A 16,454-nucleotide genomic window follows, 5' to 3' on the forward strand; every position below is an offset into this window, starting at 1 on the left:
GTTTGCTGTTTTGCTAAAGTTGGGAAGGAGTGTAATGTCCGGCACGTGAGGAGGCGTTGTAGCCTACCGCGCTGCTGGAGTGCGCTAGCGCTGACGCGTGATGTCAGACGCTAGCGAGTATTTAATAAAGAGGCGTGGACTCGGCGGGCAGTCGGAGCCGCGTGTAGAAACCAACCACCGGCTCCTGTGTTTCTTAAGCGCGAGCGCGCTAGTATGCAAATGAGCATGAGTTGAAACACCACATATCCCACTTTACAGCCTGCTTCGCACCCAATTAGAGAGTATAGCTTTAATTTAGGAATTTGCCATCTGAGATTACTCTTTGGGGTTGTTACGTCATAATTTATGTTGCAAAAACTTGTTAAGCAGCCTGTTTTTATTGCAGTTAATTCAATACGGTTTCATATGTGTAAAGGGATAACTTTGGATGCTGGAGGGAAGTTAAGCTACCCGTGCATGAAAGGGGCAGTTGTGTCTACACAGCTGTAGGAGACAAGTCTGCCTTATTTGCATAAAGGGCAACTTTCTGTGGTAGAGATTGCGTTCGACAGATGTAGAAACGGAAAACGCTGGTGCACAGCTGCACTAGTGAATTTTGTCTACACGTATGCAGAAAGGACAACTGGCTACACGCACAAAACCGGCTAAACAGCTTTAAAACTCTGGCTATACATGTAGCGCTTCGAGGTGACTGTCACAGTAGATGGCGTCTTTCTGTCCTATGCTTTCCTTTTGCAGACTCTTATAATCTGGTATTTTAGTCGAGTTGGTTCTTTTGAAAATACCAGGAAGTTACACATTGCAGAAACCTTCTATTCCTAAATGAAAGCTTAGGGCTAGATTGTGATGCCCAAATGACGAGGCTTCATTTGCTAATCGTACATATGTGTAGGAGGTTCCAGATTTACTCTTATGTACTGTCAGTTGCTTCAGTCTGTTGAGGGACTTCTCTAGCCAGAGGTGTGCCTGAGTCTGGCTTGACTCTGTGTGTGCTGAGTGACTTCTTAGGTGAGAGGTGTGCCTAGACCGCTCTAGCCAGCGGTGTGCCTCAGGCTGGCCTGACTACGCGCGTGCTGAGTGACTTCTTAGGTGACAGGTGTGCCTAGACCACTCTAGCCAGGGGTGTGCCTGAGGCCGGCTTGACTCAGGTGTGTGCTGAGGGACTTCTTAGGTGACACGTGTGCCTAGACCGCTCTAGCCAGGGGTGTGCCTGAGGCTGGCTTGACTCCGTGTGTGCTGAGTGACTTCTTAGGTGACACGTGTGCCTAGACCGCTCTAGCCAGGGGTGTGCCTGAGGCTGGCTTGACTCCGTGTGTGCTGAGTGACTTCTTAGGTGACACGTGTGCCTAGACCGCTCTTGCCAGGGGTGTGCCTGAGGCTGGCTTGACTCCGTGTGTGCTGAGTGACTTCTTAGGTGACACGTGTGCCTAGAGCGCTCTAGCCAGGAGTGTGCCTGAGGCTGGCTTGACTCCGTGTGTGCTGAGTGACTTCTCAGGTGACACGTGGGTCTAGACGGCTCTAGCTAGGGGTGTGCCTGAGGCTGGCTTGACTCCGTGTGTGCTGAGTGACTTCTTAGGTGACATGTGTGCCTAGAGCGCTCTAGCCAGGAGTGTGCCTGAGGCTGGCTTGACTCCGTGTGTGCTGAGTGACTTCTTAGGTAACACGTGTGCCTAGACCGCTGTAGCCTGGGGTGTGCCTGAGGCTGGCTTGACTCCGTGTGTGCTGAGTGACTTCTTAGGTGACACGTGTGCCTAGACCGCTCTAGCTAGGGGTGTGCCTGAGGCTGGCTTGACTCTGTGTGTGCTGAGTGACTTCTTAGGTGACATGTGTGCCTAGACCGCTCTAGCCAGGAGTGTGCCTGAGGCTGGCTTGACTCCGTGTGTGCTGAGTGACTTCTTAGGTGACACGTGTGCCTAGACTGGTCTAGTTGTGCATGTTGTCGTTGAGTTGCAGTGGCAATGAGCATCCCTGGGGGCACTGACTCGTCTGCTTTCTGTGCCAGAGGAGCCGCTCTGTAACTGTATTTCAGCCCGAGTTATAATATTTAACTGTACAGTTCTTGGACAGTGCAATAAAAAGTAGCATTTCCTGTGTTTTTGTAGAATGAAATCTATAAGGTGCACAACAGTAAACACATTCCTTGACCCTGGTAGGCCACTAACCATTTCAACAAGCATTTGCAATGCAATAGGTCTCGCATTTGCGAGAGTTTAAGCTATTAGCATTGTAAATGACAATGCCTTTTATTTATGTTTTAAAAACCAAAACATAAATAGAAGTCATTTACAATGTCAATAGCTCAAACTCGCGTAAATGCGAGACCTATTGCATTGCAAATGCTTGTTCCCTTTGGCTCTAGTGTTTCCCTCTGCTCGAAGGCCCAGAGCGTTTCTTAACTCACCCGTAGAGAAATGAAAATGCTGCTCCGTTTGTTTCTGGGGTAAATCTATTTCTGGACACACCTAAAATACTAATTGTCCTTTGAGTCCAAGAGGTGTGTTTTCAAGGCGCTTTGTAACAACATTCAGGCCGGGCCTTGCCTTTCTCCAATCGATACTCAAGTGATGCCCCTGTTCATGTTTACTGAGCCCATCACATCCTGACCTGCTGATGTTCCCAGAAGCCTCCTCATGGCTGCTGGCCTTGGAGCTCTGTCTCATGGGGCACCAAAGGCTGAGAATGCGCTTCTTCCTTCTCTGCCCCACTTGTGGAACCTGCCTGTTAGACCTGTCAGCCCTTTGGGTGGTCCCTCCTCATCATTATTTATTTTGTCCCACTTTTGCCCCAAACCCTGTTATAATTTTTTCCTTTTTGGGAACCACCAGACTTTTTAGTGTTGATGCAGGGTCAGGGAGCCATTTTCCCTACCCCTGGAACTTCTGTCTGAGGGCCTGAGACACAGAATGGTGGCCACCCATTGTCACCTGTGACATCATCAGAACCCACTGGAGGTTTCCAGAACATTCTAGAACCTTGTGACAGAGGGAGAGGCAGTTTAGAATGTTGGGAGGCCATCTCAGAGTGGCAGTTGGCATCTGACTAGAGAGGAGAGAGGAGCAGTTCAGAAGGAGGTCGGAGTAAGGCAGCAGGGGTGGAAACCAGTGCTTGGAGTGGGGTCCAGAAACCCACCCTTGATGCTAGTCCCTACTGACCAAGCCCAGCCTAGAGCCCTGTGTGGGACCAAGACCAGAAAAGCCATCTTAAGGACCTAAATATTGTGAAGAGGCCTTAAAGAAGAAGACCAGCAAGCTCCTGACCTGTTTAGCGGTGTCCTCCTGGAGTCCTGACGTCGAGAAGCCTGGAGACCTGAGGCCTGAGGTGGAGAAGCGGCGCTGACAGAAAGCAGACGTCGTACCCGGAGCCGTCAGAGGTCGAGAGAGGGCGCCGACGGAGGTCGTGGAGAGGCACCGGAGGTCGAGTAAGGAGTCACCTGAGGTCGAGGTGAAGCGCGCCGGAGGTCAGGAGTGGAGATCGCACTCCGGAGACGCCGGAATCTGAGGTGAAGCGCGCCGGCGGTCGGGAGTGGAGGTCGCACTCCGGAGACACCCGGAAGCGGGGAGACCGTGACCCTGCGACGCCGGAAGGTGACATCGAGCCGGAGCAGCCCAGCGACATCGAGCCGAGGCCGTCCAGCGACATCGATCCGGAACAGCCCAGCGACATCGATCCGAAGCTGCCCAGCGACACCGCACCGGAGCCGCCCAGCGACATCGAGCCGGAGCCGCCTCACGACATCGACACGGCGCCGAGCGGAGCCGATCATCGTGAAGAGGGCAGTAAGTGGTAGAAAGGGCGTCTGAGGCCCCGTGGAGCCCTAAAAGACCATTCTATGGGCTAGAGGGGTGTTAGAACCGGCCTGGGAGTGCCAGGGGTGAACTGAGACTGGTGCAGTGACCTCTGTGAGGGGTTGTGTATTTTAGGAAAACCAGATCTTTAGGTTATCCTTATTCTACCTCAGTTCAGGCCCAGCCTTGACCAATCTAGGTGGGACACCCCCCATGTCATCCAAATGACCACAAGCTGTACTTGGGCAAAGTAAAACCAAACTACCTCAGGAAAGTGATGTGAACTGTAAGTGTCATTAATTGTGTTATTTAAGTTATTGAAGGTGCTTTATTTATTGACTATTTATTGTCTGACCGTATTTATTCCTGCATTGTATTTATTGTCTGACAGTATTTATTAGCCATTTGTATTTATTGCACCCCTATTTATTCCTTGCTTATTTATGACCTGATCCTATTCATTGAAACCCCACTGTGGTATTATTTATTTGACCTGCCCTTTTAAAGGAGAATCTTATTGTCTTGTATTTATTTTATGAACCCTGCAACTAAGAGAAAATAAGATAAAGACAAACTACTTCTTTCATAATTTTTACGGTGTAGTGTCGTTTTTGGAACGGATGAACGCATGGTTATTGTGAGGGTGTGACGTACGCTTAACACGGGGCCTGTACCCCAACCGCTCGAGCCAAGCTACCGTTGTGCTTGGAAACCTGGTGACTGCTGACCCGGTTGCCCGGTTTCCAACACTGCCCAATAGAAAAGTCACTTGAAACCTGGATTGTTAAACTCCGACCTATGATGAAATGAATAGGATTGTTCAACTTTGACCTGGGATGATTCTGCCTGTTATTTCCTGTCTGCTCTGCCTTTGATAGTTCCAGGAGTTCCTTTGGGGCAGCAGTTTGCACTCCGTAAATTTCTAAACACTAATCCTTCTGCAAGTTTCTTTGGTGATGTTTTTGATTTTGAACTTGTATACATGAGATATTTACCATGTTCTGATTCTCAGATTTTCAGAGGACATACAGCGAGCATATTGTAGAGCGGTACAGGCTGATAGAAGACAGGAACCCCCGGGTGGGTGAGGGGGTCCCACTACAGAAGAGGAACACAAAGCTGCTGATTGTCCAGAAGCCTCGCTGCGAGGAGGAGCGTCAGCACGAGATCATGTCCCATGGAAGGAAACACACTGAGATAATGGACAGACTGGTCCATTTCAAGCTCTACATTCATTTAGACGCTCTCTTCGACACCATGAAGAATGGGCACATACCCAGGACCATAGTGCTGCAGGGGCCAGCGGGCATTGGGAAGACCATGACAGCCCGGAAAATCATGCTGGACTGGGCTCTAGGAAAGCTCTATCGGGAACTGTTTGATTACGCGTTCTACCTCAGCTGCAGGGAAATCAACGAATTCAGAAGCGACAAAAGTGTCTTTGATGTGATTGCAGCCGGCTGCCCGGACAGGACGATACCAACGAGCGCGCTGCTGGCTCATCCCAGCAGGATCCTGTTCATCCTCGATGGCTTTGATGAACTGAAGTTCTCTCTCGACTTGAAGGAGGACCAGCACTGCAGTGATCCGTGCCAGAAGAATCCTGTGGAAGTCACCCTGAGTAACCTGTTGAGAAGAAATATCCTGTCATGGTGCACCATCATCATCACCACACGCCCGACGGCCCTGGAACGGCTCAGGCGGTGCATAAAGGCTGACCTTTGTGCTGAGATAATGGGATTTACAGAAGAAGACAGGAAGTCGTACTTCAAGGGTTTCTTTGCCAGTGATGAAGAGGCATCCCGAGCCCTTGCCGTGGTGGAAGACAATGACACCCTGTACACCATGTGCTTCCTCCCCATCGTCTGCTGGATCGTGTGCACGGTCATGAAGCAACAGATGGAGAGAGGCCAGGACATTACGAATTCTTCAAAGACCACAACATCGGTCTACTTGTTCTTCTTGTCCACTTTGTTGAGGGACCACAGTGATGCTTCCATAGAGACCAGGCAAAGGAGCCTGAAGAAGCTGTGCTCCCTGGCACTCAACGGCATCTTTGAGCAGAAAATCCTCTTCAATGAGGAGGACCTTAGACAATACGACCTCGAAGCGTCAGACATCCAGTCATTGTTTCTGAATCAGAACATCTTTCAGCAAGACATTGGCGTCTACTCAGCCTACAGCTTCATCCACCTCAGCTTTCAGGAGTTTTTTGCAGCCCTGTTCTACATCCTTGACTTGGATAAGGGATCACCAAAACCTCAGAGAGGATTAAAGCATTTATTGAAAGAATATAATGAGCAGACAAAGGGCCATTTCATGCTAACAGTGCGATTCCTATGTGGCCTGATTAACAAGGACCAATTGCGCCATGTGGAGAAAGTCCTAGGGTTTAAAATATCTCACAGCGCCAGAGCTGACCTGGTAACCTGGCTTCAGGAGCCAAAAGAGGAAAGCCTGCTAATGGGTGTTTTCCACTGCTTGCATGAGACTCAAGATGGAGATATTATTTCCAGGGCCATAAACAATATTCAGAGCATTCAAATGAAAAAGTCCGATTATAGTATAGTCAATTTGAAAGCGATTTCATTTTGCTTAAAACATTCCCAAGGAGACAAGACTCTCAACATGCGGCATGTACACGTCGGACCAAAAGCTCAGGAAATCATGAGGCCGGGGATGATGAATTGCTCTACTCTCAGGTATGTGCCTCTGTATGTTAACCGTAAATGATTTATATTTAGGTGTGTGGCTCTGTGTGGTAAATGTAAATGTTACATCTATGTAGCATTTGTGTAACCCACTCCTAGCCAGAGGCAGTGGGGCGCGGTACAGAGTCAAAGACAGAGATACAATCAACATGTGACTGGAAAGGGAGCTGGTTTCTTGTTATGACATCATGATGTTATGTGCTTTACAGAGGTTTAAATATTTGATAATGATATATGAGTTTATGTGCTCTTTATTGAGGTTTGTGCCTCTCTGTGTTAAACCTCAGACTCTACATTCAGGTTTGTGCCTCTGTGTGTTAAACCTACAGACTCTACACTCAGGTTTGTGCCTCTGTGTGTTAAACCCTCAGACTCTACATTCAGGTTTGTGCCTCTCTGTGTTAAACCTCAGACTCTACATTCAGGTTTGTGCCTCTTTGTGTTAAACCTCAGACTCTACATTCAGGTTTGTGCCTCTTTGTGTTAAACCTACAGACTCTACATTCAGATTTGTGCCTCTTTGTGTTAAACCTCAGACTCTACATCCAGGTTTGTGCCTCTTTGTGTTAAACCTCAGACTCTACATCCAGGTTTGTGCCTCTGTGTGTTAAACCTACAGACTCTACATCCAGGTTTGTGCCTCTTTGTCTTAAACCTACAGACTCTACACTCAGGTTTGTGCCACTTTGTGTTAAACCTACAGACTCTACATTCAGGTTTGTGCCTCTTTGTGTTAAACCTCAGACTCTACATCCAGGTTTGTGCCTCTGTGTGTTAAACCTCAGACTCTACATCCAGGTTTGTGCCTCTGTGTGTTAAGCCTACAGACTCTACATTCAGGTTTGTGCCTCTTTGTGTTAAACCTACAGACTCGATACAATCAAAGTTGGGAAGAAGAAGCTGTGATCCAAACGGCTTCCAGCTAGTCATAAATAATCAAAAGAGAATGGATCACTTGTTGCTGGCACCAGGGTTCAGGTGGTTGTGTCCGATATAGGTAAAAAACCCTCTATCACGTCAAGATATGTATGGGCGGTATATCTTGGTTCTCCGCCTTTAAATACGTGATAGCATCATCATTGGGTTTATTCCATGCATCCTCCAACCCGGAGGGAACCACTGAATTCTCCAGTAGTGATCAGGGAAAAAAAAAATAATAATAAATAAATAAATGAATGATAAAATAAAAAAGTGAGAAGTGCTCAAGTGTGTGATTAAAAAGAGTTGTTCCTCATGCTACCTATAAAAAGTCTTTATTCTGATAGGTGCTGGGGAAACGTTTTAAAAAAATGGTCAAGTTGCAAGTAGGATGTATGATGAATCCTCTGCGACATTAAACGTGGTAGTTGGTCGACATGTTTCAGCTCTTGTAAAGCCCTAAGGAGGGTCAGGGAGCTTTCTTCAGGACCTCAGGTGAATAAAGTGAATTGAAATTTTTTTTTTTCAATTGTATGTAGAAGTTCCAATGTGAATTCAGATGGACTTCGTCAGGATTAGTACCTATATACAGAGGAAACGGGGGAGAAAAAGGGAGGTGGGTAAGGGTGTCCTTAATGATTATAAGGGGTAGAGGGGTAAAAAACGCCAAGAAACTGCAATTTGACGTAAGCTGAACAATATGAAAGCAACTATAAATGGCAAATCTTTATATACTATTGGTATACATTTTGATCAGCAAGTGGGGTTTTGAACCATCGCTCTTACTCAGGAGAACTCAAAACGCAATGCCCTGGGGGGACATCGACTGGTAGAAGGATGTTGGACATACAACAGATATTTAGACATACAACAAATATTTTTGGCATTCAACAAATCTTTTAGAAGCTGCGGTAGTTGGGGCTGCTCAAGATTGTGTACAAAGTTGGTTACGTGTTGGTCCGCAAGGAGACTATTAATGAGCCATACCAAAAGGTGAGTTGTCCATATTTGTCCTAAGTTGCGACTTTGCGGAGAACCAAGATATACCGCCCATACATATCTTGACGTGATAGAGGGTTTTTTACCTATATCGGACACAACCACCTGAACCCTGGTGCCAGCAACAAGTGATCCATTCTCTTTTGATTATTTAAACCTACAGACTCTACATTCAGGTTTGTGCCTCTTTGTGTTAAACCTACAGACTCTACACTCAGGTTTGTGCCACTTTGTGTTAAACCTACAGACCCTACACTCAGGTTTGTGCCACTTTGTGTTAAACCTACAGACTCTACATTCAGGTTTGTGCCTCTTTGTGTTAAACCTCAGACTCTACATCCAGGTTTGTGCCTCTGTGTGTTAAACCTCAGACTCTACATCCAGGTTTGTGCCTCTGTGTGTTAAACCTACAGACTCTACATTCAGGTTTGTGCCTCTTTGTCTTAAACCTACAGACTCTACACTCAGGTTTGTGCCTCTTTGTCTTAAACCTACAGATTCTACACTCAGGTTTGTGCCTCTTTGTCTTAAACCTACAGACCCTACATTCAGGTTTGTGCCTCTTTGTGTTAAACCTCAGACTCTACATTCAGGTTTGTGCCTCTTTGTGTTAAACCTCAGACTCTACATTCAGGTTTGTGCCTCTTTGTGTTAAACCTCAGACTCTACATTCAGGTTTGTGCCTCTTTGTATTAAACCTTAAGACTCTACAACAGCGCCTGGTGGGGTCTGAAGTATAAGAGTGGCAGAACCTCCTGCACAGCTCCAGGAGAGAGAGCTGGGGAGAGAGTTCCTACTTCCACCCCCAGTCATGACGCTGCCAGCCGATGCCTCGCTGTGGAGGTGCATGTGGTGCCAAGATGCCTGAGGCCCGATCCCGTGGCTGGTGTCTGTTTAGAGAAGAGAGGTAAGGAGACAAAGGTGTCACCACAACACAGCGGGTGAAATGCTTGGCTCCCACATGGCTCCATTCATCCGGTGGTAGTGGCAGGTGCATGTAAAAGTGCATGATAGAGTGCAGCAGAAGCCACCCTAAGGGTCTCTGCAACGCTGTAAAGCAGAGACATTTTCCCTCCCCTGGGACTGGTATTCCAAAGGTTGCACCATCTCTTGAAGCACTAGTCTGAGGCCCAGTTCACCCTGTGTGGTAAGATGGAGAATGTGCACACCCTGGGCTGACGACTGATACCGGAGCAATGTATAAGGAAACTCACTCTGGGGCTACCAAATACCAGCCTGGGCATTAGTGTGCATTGAGTGAGCTAGCATGCCAGCCACTAGGATGCGAGTGGCGCTGGGTGGTCTCTGTGGGCTCTGAACATCCCTCACTCCTAGATATTAAAGTAGTGCCTACCCATCCTGAATAGAGTGAGTGTGAGAACCCCCTCATAGGGGGTAGTGAATGAGCCTGAAGTTAGTACCCCCGTGGGACCTGTGGAGAAAGGACGTACTGAGACAGTAGAGCCCTCTGACGGCTGAAGAGGCTGTGCCCTTGGAACTCGATTGTGCCGTGGCCAGCACTACATCCTGGTGTGGGCCCACCAAGGGCGTTGGAAGGTGCAGACATCTTATCACCTGGAAGAAGGCCAGAGATAAGAAAACAAAGCCTCCCCGAGAGGGCAAAATGGACAGATATGTCAAGGTAGTGGCACCCACGGTGGAGGTGGCTTCACCGCCAGAGCCCAATAATGCTGCTCTCCTCCAGGCTGTCCAGTCTTCAAGGGAGGCCCTGGAGAGGGGTGTGGGAGAGCTGTGCTCTGAGGTATCTCGCTTGTGCCAGGACCTCCAAAATGTGGTGAAGAGGGTCACCTCAACGGAGAATAGGATAGCCGAACTGGAGGGCATGATGCAGACCCTGAAAAAGGATATGGCAGAGGCCTGGGCCATGAACAGGGAGGTGGCGTGGCGGCTCGAAGATGCTGAAAATCAGGCTCGACGTAACAATCTAAGGTTCGTTGGATTTCCTCAGGGAGTTGAGGGCACAGACATGCAGCAATTCCTGGATGCTTCTTTACAAAGTATTCTGCTATAAGACAAACTCTCTACTTGCTTTGTAATTGAATGGGCCCACCGTGCACAGGGGAGTAGCCTGCTGCCAGGCTCTTCACAGAGGCCAGTAATAGCCTATTTCTTGAATTCTCAGGACAGAGATTTGAGGTGCATTAACTAGGGGAGGTATGCCATGATAACTCCAAAATTATGATTTCTCCAGGTTACGCAAGGGAGGTTCATCACTAGAGGCGCACTTTTGACTCAGTGAAAGTTAAACTGCAATCCCTGCACATACAATACGTTACTCTTCCCAGCCAAGCTGATGGTTCTGTACCAAGGAAAATCTCTCTTTTTCCAGGGTCCTGAGGAAGCATTGAAGTGTTTGGAGGAGAGGCCCTGGCTGAAGCAGGGTGACCAACAGAATCCGGACTGGGGGCCAGACAGGGGTGTACTGCCAGCCCACTTGCTGCGCGTGGATGCGTCGGAGAGGACTCAACTCCTGACGGCAAATTGACACCACCCACTGGAGGCAGAACGACCCGAAGTAAGACCAGGGGGCTCAATGAGCTCCAACAGTGAAGCTGTAGCGGCCTCCAAAAAAAAACGGTCTGCAGACCAGAAGGACTCCTCCTCACGTGGGCTTACAGGGGACAAACACAAAACTGAATTCCAGACCCCCCACCCACTGATGGTCACCATAACACATGTGGAGAAGGAACATTATGTCTCCCGTTCAGACGCTACTGCCTCTGATCTGACAGCAATCATTTAGTCAAGGGTGTAATGAGAGAATCCGGGGCCCTGATGCACAATGGAGCCACGCCCTGCCAAGGAAAGCGTAGCGGCAACAGACTGATCCATCATTGTTTTGTTTGTTTGCTTCTATGGGCTCATTGTTGCAAGGGTTCAGGAAAAGGTAGGTCGAGACACTATAGCGCAGACGCAGCAGTTCACTAAATACTCCAACAGAGGCGGTATTTGCCACGCTGCCCGCCAATTCATTGGGAAGGGCACTGTCCCATTCTATTGCCCTGCACCCGATGGGTCCATCACAAGTGGACATTAAGGCCCTCTCTGTTCTATCATGAAACGTGAATGGGCTAGGTGACAGGATTAAGAGAGGTCTGGTAACCCAATATATCAAGTGTAAGAAACCAGACGTGATACTTTTACAGGAATCCCATCTCAAAGACACTCAGTGTAAATTCTTGGGCAGAGGTGTTTACGTCACACTCTTGCATGCACGGGATGCCTATGGGTCAAGAGGAGTAGCCATCAGTTTAGAAAAAAAACACATTTCTGTATACTAAAACAATGGACAGACCCGCTGCAGAGATACGTGGGAGTGGGGGGGTTTTGGGGCAGGACTGGGGTTACCCTGATTAGTGCCAACGCACTACATCCCCCCAACTCTGGAAAAGTTAGCCAAGGTATTGCTGGAAGCAGACTCTCCACTTCAAGTTTTGGGAGGTGATTTAAATGATGTAATGAAGACCGAGAATTATAGGTCTAGTCCCCATGGAGCTGTCACACACCCCACCCCGCTCGCTTTTTTTGCGGTCACCCTGGTCCTCTCGGACCCATGGCGGCATGCCCATCCTTCCGATCAAAAATATCCATTCTTTTTGGGGGCTCATAAAGTTTTTTCTCGCATACATTATATTTTTAGTTCCGCAGGAGAAGTGGATATGGTTCAACGAGCTGAATACCTGGCCAGCAGGCTGTCAGATCACTCATCTCTGTTGGTGAAGTTAGGTTGTACCCCAAACAGGGGAATGGGCTGAAAGCTAAACGCATGGGATTTCAAGGATCGAGATGTGGCAGTCAGGTTGAGAGTGAACTTTGAACTATATTTTCGAGAAAACAAGCACTCAGTCACTCCCAAAACAACACTTGAGGAGGCATATAAAGTGGTCCTCCTGGATAGCCCCCAAAACCTCATAGCACAGAAGAGAAGGAAACAAGTGAAAGCCTTGGGAGAGGTGGAACGCAGGCTGTTGGATGGCAAGGATAAGCCCGGCTCATACCCTGATCCCTCCATCATTAGACAGTTGACACTTCTGAGGAAGGAATACAAGTCCTTAGCGCAGTAGGGATCCAAGACTCAGATGATGGCCTCCCTGCACCACCTCCACGACATCGTTGATAAAGCGGGTAAACTTCTTGCCTGGCTGGGTAGTCACGAGGCAGAAGCCAGATGGGTACACCACAATAGACTTCCCGGGGGTGCCCCCTGTGGAATCCTATGAAGCGATCACAGAAACCTTCATGCAATACTATGAGAAGAGTCTCGGCTGCTACAGACCCAGCTCCATATTGACCAATAGCTGCAGTTGATAACAATGCCGACCCTCAATGCCGAGGCGAGAGAGGCGCTTGAAGTGGGGATCACCCTGGCAGATGTACAATCTGCTATTATTAAGCTTAAAGCAAAAACGACCCTGGGACCTAATGGGATTCTTTCTGAATTTTATAAACGATTTTCAAGCCTTCTGGGACCCCATCTCTTAAACATGTTTCTTGAAGCAGGTAATCGGAGCACTCCTCCTACGGATCTGCGATGGGCGGTCCTAGTGGTTATACCCAAGGACGGCAAGCCTAAGGGCTGCTGCAGCTCTTACCGCCCGATTTCACTACTTAATATCGAGGTTAAAATCATGGCCGCAATCTAGGCAGCGAGACTGCTGCAAGTCATAACGCATTTTGATTCATAGAGACCAGTCGGGATTTATGGCCGGGAGATACACCCGCTACAATCTCTGTAGAACCCACAACTGGCTAAATGAAGTCTGGAAGCACCCGACGCCTTATGTATTCCTTGCATTGGATGCCGAGAAGATATTCGACGCAGTACATTGGCCCTTCTTGGATAGTACTCTTTTTTTTTTTTTGGGGGGTTTATTAGATTTTTTCCGTAGTCATAACATCAAAATAATTTGCACACAGCATTAATCAATACAAGGGAGGAACATTGATAGAAAAGAAAATCAAAGACCCAAGAATTTACATTCCCAAAACAATCTCACTGTGTTCAGGGAGCCTCCTTCCATCTCCTAACAGGTTCCCATATACTCTTGCCAAGGGCTCTACCCTTTTTCCCCTTTCTATCGTATATCCCTTTTTCCAAATTGTCTGCTGACAGTAATCTGGCCAGCCATTGATGGAATGCTGGAGCTGTCTTATCCAACCATGCTGATGCAATACAGATTCTATAAACAGACATAGCCACAAATAAAAAAAAGAGGTGAGCCAGATTGCTCTTCTGCCCCTCCTACTCCCAGAAGGATCCATACTGGTGTAAGGATAACATTAATTCCTAAGTTTACGTCCAGAAAAGATTCAATAGCCTTGATCAAAGGATTGAGCTGGGGACACAGTGCGAATATATGAACAATATCAGCCTCACTACTATCACACCGGGGACACGTAATTCCCGTCGTACCCCCCCATTTATCAATCCTATCGGGAGTATGGTAAAGTGAATAAATCGTCTTATAATGCTGAGACTGTAGGGCTGCCGAGCAGAGTATAGTCCGCCCTAATTCAAGAGAATCCTGGAAGCACTCCTGATCGATCTGAAGTTTATCGCCCCATTTCCTTCCATATTTTTCCAAATCGTTGCTTTTTAATAAAGACAACTCAGCATAAATTTTCTTTATGGAACAATCTGCTCCAGTCTCAATCATGTCGAGAACCCTATTTTTACTAAACCCAACAGTCCCACCCTTCTTATTCAACAGATAACTCCGAACTTGCAGAAACTTAAAGAAATAATTCCTAGGAAAACCATACTTCCCTTGAAGTTCCGAAATCTTTAAGAAACCTTGATCTCCCACAAAATCCCCAATTTTACAGATCCCCCGCCTTCCCCAATCGCTCATAATCCCGTCCGCAAATATCTCTACTGGAAGAGATTTATTCCCCTCAATCCTAGTGTAGGCATTGAATCTGCCCATCCCGAGTTTTTTACTCAATGCTGCCCAGATTTTAAATCCTGCTGACAATGTCTTAAATTTGGTTCGTTTGTAAAACCCAGGGTCCGTATATTTCAAAAAACAATTGCCGGCATCTTCCCCTATAAGCATTGCATAAATATCCGTTGAATCTGATTTGATCTGGATATCTGAATTGTCTCCTCCCATTAGCCCCCTCATATATTGTATGGCTGATGCCCAGTAATATAACTTAAAATCCGGTACTGCCCAGCCTCCCCTATCCCTAGAAAGAGATAGGAACCGTAGTGCCCTCCTAGTTTTCCCTTGTGCCCAAATGAATTTGTTAATCAGATGTTCAATTGCAAGAAACCATTTACCTTCAAATATCAGAGGGATTGTCCTAAATAAATAGAGAAAGTTGGGCAGGATAAGCATTTTAATCACGTTAGATCGACCCACCAGAGAAAGATGGAGATTGTGAATCCTATCGAGATCTTTCTTGCATTTTACCATTATAGGCTCAATATTTTGCTCCACGATCTTTCCTACATCTGCCGAAATGTTGATACCTAAATAGACCGCTGAATCCACTACCCGCGCATCGCTACAAGTCGCCTGTATATTCTTTATAATCTGTGTCTTAGATCTATTTAGAGCGTATCCAGAAATCCGTCCAAATACCACAGCCTCCATTTCTACTTCCAGCATTGCTCTAATAGGGGAGGGAGACACTATCGCCACGTCGTCTGCATAGACCAACGTTTTACAGAGCTGACCTTGGATATGGATCAGGGCAATTTGATCATTTAGTTCAAGCCTGCGGATCAATATAAACCGCAAATAAAAAAGGCGAGCATGGACACCCCTGTCGGGTGCCTCTGTTAATCTGGAGAGGCAATGTATGCTCTCCATTAATTCTAAGCTGAGCTGTGGGTGACCGGTAAAGTGCCTGGATCGATTTAATGAAGCCTCCCCCAATACCCCACCAAGCTAATGCAGCCCAAAGGTAGTCCCAGGAGACCCGATCAAATGCCTTCTCTGCGTCTAAAAGCATAACCGCCATGGGGTCTCCTGAGACTTCCGTTGTGTCAAGTAAAGTAATTATTTTTCGAACATGATGCGCCGTCCCTCTCCCTGGTATAAACCCATGCTGTGTAGGGCTGACCAACTGCGCTATTATCTTGGAGAGTCTAAGAGCCATCACCTTAGAGAAGAGTTTGGCGTCTGCATTCATAAGGGTGATAGGCCTATATGAGCCTGGTTCCAGAGAAGGCTTGTCCTTTTTTAAAATCACAACCATATCTGCCCCTGCCCATGATTCTGGGACAGAGTATCCAAACTGGGCCTGCAAGATAGTATCGAGCAAATCGGGGATTAATGTTTTTTGAAACGTTCTATAGAACTCAATAGGAATTGAATCAGGCCCCGCAGCCTTGCCAGAGGGGAGACTATTAAGAGCCACTAATATTTCCTCGACTTTAAAAGGTACATCAAGTGCCTCCCTGTCCTGATCAGAAAGGTGCGGAGGAGATAAATCCATCAGATACCGCTGAATGTCTGAGGGAGCTCCTAGCTGATCTTTACTATATAATTTAACATAGAACTGTCTAAAAACCTCTTTAATTTCCTCGGGCTCTGTGACTTTGCCTCCTTTACCATCAGAAATCTCATTAATCCGTCCTGCCGTTGTTCTCTGTCTAGTACGGATTGCAAGTATACGACCGACCCGCTCACTCAGCTCATAGCATTGTTCTTTTTTGGACAGAAAAGTCGCAGCTACCTTTATAGCAAGCCCCTCGTTAAGGTCTGCCTTAATACATACTATATTAAGAAGTACCGAGGCCGGAGAGACACCAGCTCGGACCAGAAGGGCCAGCTCCGGGGCACCCTCCCCTGGAAGTCCCTCGGTATACCAGGCGTGTTGTATTTGCTCGTATTTTAAAAATTGGTTGGCGTTCGTTTATCCCATAATCCCTCTGACGCGATGCGAATGGCATGATGTCACCGCCCTCCAGCAGGTCCCCCGCTTTAGATTTTCCAAGCAAGTCCCGGGGCCAAACCCCTGCAACTTCTGCATTTCGGAGAGCCGTTTTCCCTCCCACAACAGTGTTTCG

General features: G+C 47.5%; 1 protein-coding gene across 1 annotated transcript in view; it reads left to right on the top strand.

The window, feature by feature from the left end:
* The window catches only part of LOC146822461 (NACHT, LRR and PYD domains-containing protein 3-like), a 357,577-nt gene that overhangs the window by 113,013 nt on the left and 228,110 nt on the right, over window positions 1-16,454 (top strand). The window contains exon 7 of the mRNA XM_085610062.1: window positions 4,798-6,487. Within this exon, the coding sequence (XP_085466188.1) occupies window positions 4,798-6,487 (1,690 nt within the window). The remainder of the gene's footprint in view (window positions 1-4,797; window positions 6,488-16,454) is intronic.

This window comes from Triturus cristatus, chromosome 6 (genome assembly GCF_964204655.1).
Source record: "Triturus cristatus chromosome 6, aTriCri1.1, whole genome shotgun sequence".
Lineage (NCBI taxonomy): Eukaryota > Metazoa > Chordata > Amphibia > Caudata > Salamandridae > Triturus > Triturus cristatus.